Here is a 12,341-nt window from a genome sequence, read left to right as displayed (position 1 = left end):
AAAGAAAGAAAGAAATGACCTTATAGATCTTAGCCTACTCTATTCCCTATGACTCTATTATAAATCTACATATTAAAAGCCATATGTGACCCACTCTCCTTTATATCTGTCAGTGATTTATGAGAACAAATTTCCTCTAAACTAGCAGTGGAGCCTGTATTTAACTGTATTTGTAAAATAAAAGTAGAGGTAACAGTCAGCTTTATTATCTAATGAATTTAAGATATCCTCCCTAAARTATTTTTATTTGTTTTAATATGTATTTTCAGAGACAACTTACACAGAAGAGTGCTTCTAAAACCTAGTTCCAAAGACCTAATGATTGTAAGAGTCATTCTGCAAGAGGAACAGCTACTTATCCTGAATATAATTGCATGTTTATCATTAACATAAATCTGCATTTAGTTTTCTCTAACACTCACTAGTTATTAGTATAGTAACATGGCTGCTACAATCTGCCCTCTATTCTCACTAGCCATCTGAAAATGAGGAAGGGAGAAATKAAATCTGCATTAGTCAAATAAGACATAATGGAAAAGCTATGCAGAGGATCCTAACATTCTTTATGAGCAATATACAAAGAATGAGAAATTTATGCCTTAGATACTGAAGTGAACAAGCAAAAACGAGTATTTATAGATTTTTTTTTTAAGGCAATTTGATTTGCCAAGTTCTGTGTTGGTTTTGCTATTATTGAAGATCCGTGGGTGTGTGACGTTCAGCKCTCTCTTCTGCAGTCCGATATTTCCTTAGTCAGCATTTGAGTCTCRGCTTCATGTTCGGGAAATTATAACCTGATCATTTGAAAGGACTAGGTGGTCAGAAATGCTTTATCAATACACTAACAGAACTATAAGCCACTTATTTACAAGTCTTTGTATCAAGAAGATTCTATTTTTATCACAATGTCCTATTCTTTTCTTTTCCCCTTTACGTTCTGTCATCATCAGCCACCAGTCTTTACATTTATCTTCATATTCTTCTACTGTGATACTGTCATTTACACCCAGTGGAGAGTAGAAATCTCCATATCCAACCTTTTATCTGTGTTAAATATTACTACAAAGGGTTCTTTAAGATTTATTAGGCTCCACTACCTTACATAATGCAGGTATTTTAGCGGATATCCTTAAAAGATTGCCTATATTGCATGACAAGCTCCCAACATGGCTGGATAGCAGAACCTACCGACAAGCATGCTAGTCTTTCAGCTCAATTCCTGAATCATTCCTGAACCATTTCTGTTATACTGCCTGCACCTCTGTCCTACTCACTGTATACAAGCATACTGCATACAAGTATACTTCAATCTTTTCATAATCAAAAGGTAAAGAACAGTCATTAAAATATGACAAAATAACTTACTGGAATTCTTTCTTCAATATTTAGCTCTTCTTTTTCTGGAGTTTTCAAAGGGGTTATTCCAAAGGGGATAAAGTTATCCTCTTCTGCGCTGAAGAAGTTGTGCCTCGAAACCACAGAAGAGCACCCTGCAGAGCCCAAGTCCATCTGGCTACTTCCTCCAGAACCAGCAAGAAGATTCAAACTGTCTGGGGAAATATCACTGAAATTGTCCATAGTAACATGGCCAGTAGTAATATCTAGGTTGTGAGATGGTCTTTGATTTTCWAGACCACCACAACTCTCTTTGTCATCAGCTGGAGAGTTTCCATCCTCTCTAAGGAGCTGATCAACTCTTTCACTAGAAATTAAAAARTTTGGGTCTGAACTTTGTCCTTTACCTTCAACAACATCACTAGATCCAGTAACAACACGCTTGGCTGTAAACTTCTGTAACATGGAGCCTACTGAACTACTACYGCTTGTTTTATTTTCAGACACATCTGAAAAATCATTCTTTTCTTCTAATGGCTGCACTGCCTGTGTTGCGTTTGCTGGCTGAACACCTTCAGTCAGGGAGGGGTTACCACTGGCAGCACTCAGGGAGTCATCAGACTGAGATCTGGTAAGAGGATGGACGAGCGCTAAGCTTTCATTATAAAAAGGCAAATTTGCCAATGAAATAGTCTCTCTAGAGGAAGCAGCAACACATTCCTTGAGGTCTCCATTGCTATTTTGTATTGATAAAATGTGGTTTGATAAAATATGGTTTGAAGAATCGACAATCGCACTGTAGGCTCTTCTTCTAGGAGAAATTCCAGTTGGGTCACATAAAGGCAATGAACTGGACATCTTCTCTGCCTGGCTCACATTCCAAGCCCCTACTTTCTCCATGAAACTAAGGGATGGGAGAGACTGGAATCTTCCAGTGTGCGGATATTTCAGTTTTAAGGGCTCCGAGTGTTCATTATTCTCTTCCCAAGCACACTGGTGCTTCTCAACAGAAGAAGTAGGTGTACTAGTAGATGAGTTCCCTAAAGTTTCTTCATTTAAACATGAAAGTGAGGCCTGAATATTTGACTTGTTGAGAGGGGTTTTGCTCAGTTCGTCTACCTTAATGTTTTTGTTTACAAATATCCCTGGTGTAGATTGATATTTTGGATGAGCTAAGTGTCCAGAGAATGAACCATCACCTACAAGGAGATTAAATGAAGGGGAAACATCTGTAACTTTATGTCCTCTTTCTATGGAAAGATCTGATATAGTTAATTCAGTCCTGCTTGCTCCAGGCTCTATTTCTACTCGTGCACTCTCTTTCTCGCTGYGTGGAGATGGAGCTTTCACGTTGGTCATATCTAGTTGTTTAGGCACACAGTCACTGGTAGCTGTCAYAGTAGGGACAAATTCCTCTTTCTCAAACATTATTGCAGAAGATGGTTGTTTTCCGTGAGCTAGAAAAGCTTCTTGGAGTTCCTTTAACTTCAAGCTTCCAGATTCATTCAAATTTGCACCATGTTCCTTGGATAACCTGGATATTTCAGAATTCTTTGCAGAAAATATATCCTGTGTATCTGAACTTTTACAATTGTCTTTCCTTAAATCATCAGATAACATATTAGAGAAATCAAGCTCAGGAACTTTCCTTTTTTTTTCCAGCTTCTCTATCTGCCTTACCCACCCTTCTGACTCACACTCAGCCATTTTTACCTTTTCTATTCGTATCTCTGTTTCACATTTTTCAGAGGTCTTTGTCAATGCTGTTTTACAAGAGTTTTCTGAAGATGAGGAGAATTCATCATGCCTTGATAACTTTTCTTTTTTCTCTGAAAGCTCAAGAACAGGAACTAGTACATTGTTGTCCTGACAGAAACGTTCACCTTTTACAGAACTATTATAGGTCTGTTTTCCAGGAGAAACTTCAGTTTGCTTCAGGCTATTTGCCTTKGTTAGCATCTTATTTGAAGTTGAGTGTGCTAAACTGTCACCTGTTTGGGGGAACAATGCCTTCTCATTAATATCATCACTTTTACAGTCTTCATTTGCCTCCTTGTCCWCAAGTAGCTGTGCAGAAAAAGAAGTCTGCTCAGACAAATGACCACTACAACTGACATCACAAGGATCCACATTTCTGAATGGAAGAGTATGCTGGGACAAAGTAAGGCAGTCACTGAGTGCATCGGAAGGTATTTCAGTGTCAGTCAGCCACACAGCTTCACAGATCTGCAAAGGTTTGGAATGCACCTCGGAAGCACTGGAAATATCAGGGACTCCTCTAGAAGAGGTAAGAAAAATAAGTGAATTTCTCACGATATCTTGACTTCAACAACTATGTTTTCCGCCTTAATATAGGATGCAAAAACAATTTTAATCGATTCAGGACTGAAATATTTTTATTCACAGGATGTTTATTAGTTAAATAAATGTAAAATAAGCATAATGTGCAAAGAAAATACAGAAGTTACTTACACACACATATGTATAAATAATTTTTTTCTAAACGAGTCATCCACTTCAGCTTCACTATATCAACTATTTGTTTAAAGGATACAAAACAAGTCAGGTCTCACTTGAACACAAGAGTTCAGCAACAACATATTTCTACAAACTTCCAATATTTTTTCTTATTTTTTGTTGAATTTTTGAATTGTTATCTGATTTTGTTTTGATGATCATTTCCATATAGTATTAATTGACAGTAGGAGTAGATCATCTCTGGTAGAACTATTTTCTGATCCACAAAGTGAAGTCATAACACATTATATTAGGAAACATATTTCTCCCTCCTACCACAAAAAAAAAGAGTACTTGGAAACCTAAATAGCAATGACACTGTAAATACATTGCCTTAGTTTTTATGCACAGATATTTTCTCTTCTTTTTACTAAAGGGCAGAGGCTTTCTTCCTACTTTGCACAAAAGGGRTAATTTGTCACACCTTTAAATTAAGGTTTGGACAAAGACTTAGTAAAGCAGTTATTTATGCGTTCATATCTGATATAAAAATATATATTTTATACTATACATAAAAAAACAACAACAACAACACTTTGTYCTATTTCTACGTCCATAAAACTAATTATTTAATTAACTAGTGTAAACAGAAATTCATGGTCAGCCAGGAAGGAAGTGTGAGTTATGTCATGGYATAGGTAATTTTATCCTACCTTAAAGGAATAAAATCCACTTCTGATTGCTGGAAAAGTGTATCACCTAAAATTTTTTGACCTTGTGTCGAATATGTCATCAGCAATGGAAGACAYGGAGAGAATCGACTGTCCTGAATATCTGTTAAAAATAAAAATACCCTTGAGAGGCAATAATACTGTAATCAAAGTTTGCAAGGTAACCCCTTTTTAAATTTGCCCTGCCAACTAATAAAGCCTTCACAGCTCAAAAACATGCAAAATACAGTCAAAATCATATAATTCTATCAAGTCTTGTGCTGAAGCACATTCTCTTACAGATCAAATTCAGTTTTCTTGTCAAGTATTAAATTCAGGGGGTTTTTTTTGTCATCAATCTACATGACATTGACATCTCTAACTTAACCTCTATGCTTAACATTCTGCACACATCCCAGTGTTTGTCCACATTGCTAGTCAGCCCCTTACCCAATGACTTCCACACAGTCTATGTACTTGGGAGGATGTCCACAGGGCTTCTACCCAGATGGCCATACGGATTTTCTAAGACACACTAAACCGTTATACTAGGTACTGAACCGAGCTACAYGTTACATGAAATGGCTATTTGTGTTCCTCTCTTCTAGACTCCCAGCCCTARGACTAAAAATTTTGAAGTAAAATCTACCTGATACATTAAAATAATGGGGACAGCATCTGTAACAGTTCAGTTATACCAATGTAGCAGGAAGGAGCTACACACTCAGGGTTAATCTCTTGAATTTTAGTAGTACGACTCCTTTTATAGGTAGAACTAACAAATCACTGCAGAGGAAGGTTTTACTAGAAAGGTTAAGAYACTTTGACAGAGAAGGAATCAAGTCAGTTACTAGAATTTACTCTTTGTTTACTCCTTTAAAAAACAAGAAAGCCTGATGATGCCTTTTTCCAATTGTCCTTTTCTGTAAATTTTAACGATAGCAAAGGTTGTAAAGGTGTAAAAAGAGTGACAGAGCAGTGGAACAGGTTGCCTAGAGAGGTGGTGGAGTCTCCTTCTCTGGAGATATTCCAAACCTGCCTGGATGCAACCCTGTCTAACGTGCGCTAGGTGATGCTGCTTGAGCAGGGAGGTTGGACTGTTCTCCAGAGGTCCCTTCCAACCTTACCCATTCTGTGATTCTGTTTCTTCTCTACGGTTTCAAGATGCACATAATAATAAAATCTAGTCATTACAATTATATAAGTACCAATATATATTTCTGCAGTAATAAATTTTAATTTCTACCACGTTTCTTTGTTCTTTGAGGTTTTTGCCACTTCTATCATTTTTAATTCATTGCTTTTAAAAACAAAAGGAATTGTGTTATACTACAACAAGAAGAACAACCATAAGCATGTAGCTGATAAATGTAAATAGCTAGGTATATATATATTTCAATAGGTGGAAAAAACTTGCTTCTAACACTTTGATAAAAGAACAAAATTTTTAAAAGGAAAAAGGCAATTTCTCTTTAAGAATTTGGCTTTGGGAACCACAGTTCATATTTGCTTAAACTAGATTTATTAGTATTCAAATACCTATAACAAACTAGACTCTGTATCACTTACAAAACTCACTTACAGCACTTACAAAAGCATCAGACAAGATGACCATTACACAAAAGAGGAAAAAATTAAATTTGTATTATGTCAGCTTTAAACCTAGGCTTTTCATAGCCTGCATTACATCACCTCAAGAGTGGTATCAGACCACGAGCAAAACATTCTTGATTCATTTTTAATATAATATTGCAAGTTAATAATGATTTTTTAATTACTTTAGTACACCATTACATAGCCAGAGTATGATTACATTGATAGAAGTAACTACCTCATATAGTAAAGCTGGCTCAAAACATGAATGCCCCCTTGTTCCACCCCATCAACAGCTATAATAATAATATGATTGCTATACAGATTCAAAAATTTTTCTATCTCAACAGCTGTCTCCACCACATGGCAAGCCTAATGCCTCCTAGAGGAAGCCAAATTTATACTTTAGCATCTGTAGTACAGATGGCAAAAACATGCTATAGCAGCTTAAATGGGGAATCTTTTCCCAGCATCCTGCACCTCCTTAAAGCTCTACTTTCTCCATTATTTAATTAGATAAATGCATTACGCTAGTCACCACTCCATTTCACCTTGCTCTTGATAATTACATAAGATACAAGTATGAAAATGAAAATAAGCTGCCTTTTTTTTTTTTTTAAAAAAAATAGGAATGAATGGCTACTTCTGAGGAATTTGACAAGAGGAGGCATTCAGAAGCGGCTTAAACGCAGGCAGGTATGCACCTGCGCAAAGCAGGATGAAAACACAGTCACAGCACACRGGGAAGCATAGAAAAAGCAGAACAAAAAAAAGGAGAGAGCTCAACATTGACAGCATAAGCACAGAGGGAGCAAGATCCAAGGAAATAAGCAGCAAGGTCAGGGATGTCTCATCTATAATACAATAGTGCCTCAGCGCTTCAACCAAGATTTTTGGTCTAACATACCAGACCGATTTGTACTTACATTATTTTAATCACAACTTGAATCATGATTTAAAAACAAAACAAAAAAAAAAAAGAATCAAGAAACAGGAGACAGTGATTTAATTCACTACAATCTCTTTAGCATTTATTTAAAACTTAACTTAAAAAAAAAAGAAGCAGCTTTGTTTTTAGTGCTGATACTGATTCAAAACCATGTTAAGTTTCTTATTCTCAATCAGTGACTGGGAGTGTACACAATATCTACAACGTATTTATTCAAATATTTATTCTGTTTAGTGTACGTTACTGCTTTCCCCCCCCCCCCCCCAATATGCTTGAAAATGCTGAAATAGCAGATTAACTATAGCCAGCTTGGAAATAGAATTCCACTGAAGATACAAAAACATTTTAAGAAACATTAAGCAGGTAAGAAAATCAGGCTACTTTTGCTGTGTTAGATGTATAACTTCTTTTCCCCAAAAAAACTTGTTTTATTTTTAGAACTAATGATATTAGTGAACAAATTAAATAGTAATTGCAGTTATTGAATTAAACTTGTCATTTCACATCATGATATACTTGATGCTTTCAGAACTGGTATCTCATTTTTATTCATGCAATAGAAAAGGAGGATGAGCTTTCATGATTTTCAGATCAAGTTCTTCACTTTGAATGAAACTGTTTTCAAGTCAAACTGAAAATTAGGAGTGATTAAAGAAAAAAATCTTTTCTACATTATATACCATGTTAGTGCACACAGCCTTTATTAAGAGACAAAAAAGACTGAGATAGAACCAAAAATAATTGGAAAAAAGCTGTCAAATACTGTTAAAAATAGATTTTGACAAGTATTTTTATATATAYACACACATATATATGATAGAGAGATAAAATAGATGTGTGTGTGCGCGCRCACACACACACAACATGAATCACATTTGGCTGATAAATCAGTGCTTCAAAGGTATATTACATCAACACAAATTTAAGCACCACATAACACTTATCAAAAAGATTCAACACAGCACCCAAACAAATGAGAAACAAAATGGTTTATCATTCTCCCTATGGTGTTATAAACAAGAACAGTGTGGGTAGGTACCCAGTTAGGCCCCTCAGCAATAGCTCCAGTCCTTACTCTGCTTGGGAACTACTTCAGCTGCCCTTCAGAAATTCATAAAGTTCAGAGAAGGCCTGAAGACRAGGAAGGTATTGGCTGAGCAGTAACAGCGCAGATCACTGGTACAGGGCAATTTGAGTCAACGTGCATCACAGCAGGACAAGCGGTATGGATTTTAGTATGATCAATATGGAGTCATATATCCAGGGAACAAAGCACGCTGTCTAATCAGAGTCAAGGAGCACCTTGGAAAGCAACTACTCAGATGTGGACTTGGGGTCTTCACAAACAAACAGCCAGCATGGGCCTAGTGCAAGTGCCTGTACTAAAATTATTTTGCCATTTTGGAAATATAAAAAAGGGGAAAATTTTGAATAAGAGTAACAAGGTACAAGTATTTCCATCCTATTACTAAAATTAGTATTGGAATAATATTTACAGATCCTAATTACCATAATTCAGAAGATATTTTTACATATGACATGAAGCTCAATGGAAACACCTAAAAGAATAAAGGATTAGAGAAATATGTCACATCATGAAAGCCTCCAGAAGCTAGAGGTGTTTAATATAAATCAAAGAAGATTATAGATAATTTGAAGACATTTATATGTATACACAGGTCCAAAAATCCGGTAATTAAGACCATTTCAGTTCAACAGGCAAGATACAAAGTCCAACGGTAAAACAGTGAAGCTTACGCACATTCAGACTACAAATAAGACATTCTTGAGTGTATCAGCATGATACAACAATGCAAGCTGCTTTCAGCAAAAGGCTCAAGGCARTATAGCTGAATCATTAATTACCTCAGTCATTATTTCAAACACAAGTAAGTTTTGCTTTGATTCTCTTCTTCCCTCCATCCTCAGCATCTTACTTACATGTAGTCCCAAACAAGAGCTCTTAAATTCTCCACCTCCACCTGAAACAGTAAAGCTACATTCCAGCAAGAAGAGAAAACTCCCATCTCTCCAGAGGGACCACCAAGGATGTGCTTCCCTCTCCTTTTTTTTGCACAGGCATCAGCACTGASATCCTGCTGAAAGTTAACTATCTCCATTTCCAATCTTACCATTACTATTCACTCTACATAATAGGCTTATCTGACTGCATTGATTCACATAATCACTAGACTTTGCAAACACAAGGTATTAGGAAGAAGTAGAAAAAGCTAGGAGAAAGCTTTCCTAGTAAACTAAATATAATGTAAAATGAACCTACAAACTGGCCTCCATTTCCAYCACTGCCTGCTCCCCTGACTTCTCCAGAGGAAGCTCTGGTTTTGCCTTCATAGCAGAAATTCGCCTTAGGCTAGCAGCACCCTACTTTCCCCAGTGATCTGGAGTTGGAGAACAGTAGTAGTGATCAGTGACCAGGTCAGGCAATCAAGAATAAGGAAAAAGGGAAGGTAGTAAGAGAAGAAAAGATAACAGTCAAGATTCACTGTAGCCACACCTTCAGTGGAAGCCTTCTCTTCCAACTTGCTGCCTGCAGCAGCCTACAGAGAAGACCTCTAAAAGCATCCTTAAGGAGTTCAATAAATGGTATTTAACAGGTGTTCTAGGGCTACAGAACTCATTTTATTATAAAATACAACTCTACCTATCTTATAAAGGTCTTCCTTCTCTAGCTTTTTTTGGAAGCTTTTCTAATCTTATACCACATAAACTGTAATGTTTTCAGTAACTTATTTTCTTCAGGAGGCAGAAGGATCATCACTATCATATTCTGGATGCTTATGATGATTTGGGGGCTCATTACACTCAGACATAACCCAGGTTTTACAAGCAGAGAAGCAGGTGCTCAATGCTTAAAGCAGCAAGTGACGTCAGTACCACACTCTTTGAGCATCTTGTGTCAAAACAGTAATTCTTCTCGCTGTCACTCTGAAGGTCAAAAGCTTTCTCACAGTTGAATTTACTGAGCAAGCAAAGCTGGGCATGTTACTTTATCTTACAGCCTGCTGACAATTTTGAATGCCAGAGTAAAACTGCCATTTGTGGAAGACAAGAGAAAAAAAATGGCAAAACAAAAACAAAACCTTCTCAGCTTTGTCAATCTGTTCCACAGTGTAGCAAGAGCAATTTCAATACCACTGTCATTGTGATTTTTTCCCCCAAAAAATGAAATTCAAAACACTATTAGAAGGGAAAGCATGAATAATTAGTATTATAGCTTATGTTTCTGCCTTCCCTCTCAGCTTCCCTCCCAAATTTGGGAATTTAAGCATATATGCAATAATACTGTAGTTAATGAGACACAGCCTCTAGAGAGCAACAGGTAAAACACTGGAAGTATAAGATATTCTTAAGTATCATATTAAAAAAGCCTCTACTTTCTCTTTATTTCCAGTTGTATTTAAAAACAAATGTTGAAAACTTTCAGGAAACTTTTCCTGATGAAATGGTTTCCAGCTGCGCAAATCACATTAACATGGGCAAAACTGTAAAAAACATACTAAAAATATAATAAAAATATAATATTACTCTGGGGGGAGGAAGACATGATCTGCCTAAGCTATCACATTCTTCTACTAACAACTGACTTTAAACTGAAATTTCATATGTGGCAAAACAAAATCTTTAATTTACTCAATATTAACTAGCTAGCAAGCTAGGCATGCTTTTTACTTCATAAGAGAAAAAAAATCTACTTAAAAACAAAGAAAAGAAAAAGAAAAAAATAACACTTAGAAGTAGTTCCAAATCCACAGCAGCCAGCAATTAATCCAGCATCGCCAGCCTTTCTGCCTTAATTACCATGCTAGAATAGCACCTCACTTAATGTTGATAATACGATGTTTAAAAGGGACAGGGCTTAGTGTGCAATATAAGACTGACATATGAATTGTGGTTTGGCAAAATTCTAAATCTAGGACTTCCAATAAATTAGCTAGAGTTTCCAAGAACCAGTCAAAATGCTGGTCCTTCCCTCTATGCTTTTGGATCACACACAGGATTTTAAAGCTTCCTTCAGCAGACTGATTACCCCCACCAAAGCTAATCCTGCCCCAGATTTTACATTTACAGATAAAAGTTATCTTCTGTCTTGAGTTTTCTTATGGAAATGCAGGTATATTCATCACCATAAAGTCAACAGAAGAACCCCCAACAGTTAACCAAGGTTGAACAACTAAAACGAGAGACTCTAAGCATAGCAAAGCCATTTCTTGAACCAAAACTATTTCAATATTTGAAGAAAGCATTACAGGAGCAGCTAGGGATAGTTGCAGTCTCAGTGCAAGACCTACACTGAGCCTTGGGACTCAGAGGGATTCAGTCTGAATGAGAACCTCTGGACCTGTACCCACCAGGCTATCTGAGAGGTGTCCTCTCCCCCATTACATGCTTCTTCACAAAGGACAGACCCAAGTACTACCAAAAGCATCTCCAAAATAGATAAAAATGAGCAAGGAGAGCACACTGTAATCACAGCTGAACTCATAAAACCTCAAGAGTTGTAATTTATGATTATCAAGCCATTGCCAAGGTATTTACAACTCCATTCATTTAAGCAGCTTAAGAACAAACAAAAACCCAAAGAAGGACCTGCACACAAGAAAGATTACACAAGTAGGTGCAGGAATGACAAACTGCAGACTGAACTTGCAGTTAACTGGAAGCAATATAGGTAAATTTTAAAATATCACAAGCAATCATGTTATTTGTCTATAATCGTTTTGTTTGTTCAAGGAAAAAAAGCTAACGAGTAGATAGAAAGATAAGACCAGTCTTAGAAGCAGCTTTATTCAGCAATTTCAGTTAAATTTTGGAAAAATGAGTCACAAATATAACTAGCTAATGGCTAGGGTAATGCTTTATTTTGCAGAGTGATCCTTCAAGGGATATCACTACAAAGAGAAATGCTTCAGGCTTAGTAATAGCTTTCTTAAATTCAAAAATGTGTTTCCAAGGAAGTATATGCGAGTATATGCATAAAAGGAATCTAGGAGGAATGTCATAAAAGTACAGAAAGAAAGGAAAGAAAAAGAGTCTTGAAATAGAGGAACTAAGTGTTATCAGTGCACAGGTAGTTAGGAGATAACAGTGACTTACAGTAAAAGTACCTGAAGCATGAAAATTAAACAAAGTTGGAGCAGTGAAATTTAATAATACAATATTCTAACTGAATCGAGACGGCGCTACCTTTGAAAGCCAAAGTAAACCATACAGTACATGATTGAATTTGATGCTAAAATTAGCATCTCTTGTAAGAGTAAAAGGAAAAAATAAAATGG

At 36.3% G+C, this 12,341-nt stretch overlaps 1 protein-coding gene across 7 annotated transcripts in view; it reads right to left on the bottom strand.

Annotated features, from left to right (window-relative positions):
• Window positions 1-12,341, bottom strand: part of ALMS1 (ALMS1 centrosome and basal body associated protein) — a 71,632-nt gene that overhangs the window by 39,000 nt on the left and 20,291 nt on the right. For all 7 annotated transcript variants that reach the window (XM_085314629.1, XM_085314636.1, XM_085314632.1 and 4 more), the window contains exons 4-5: window positions 4,506-4,626; window positions 1,366-3,613 (exon numbers count right to left, since the gene is read on the bottom strand). In XM_085314629.1, the coding sequence (XP_085170755.1) occupies window positions 1,366-3,613; window positions 4,506-4,626 (2,369 nt within the window). The remainder of the gene's footprint in view (window positions 1-1,365; window positions 3,614-4,505; window positions 4,627-12,341) is intronic.

This window comes from Rhea americana, unplaced genomic scaffold, assembly GCF_003343005.1.
Source record: "Rhea americana isolate MKP2758 unplaced genomic scaffold, rheAme1 scaffold_41, whole genome shotgun sequence".
Taxonomy (NCBI): Eukaryota; Metazoa; Chordata; class Aves; order Rheiformes; family Rheidae; genus Rhea; species Rhea americana.
Note: the sequence above shows the minus strand (reverse complement) of the source record. Positions and strands in the feature narration are given on the sequence as shown.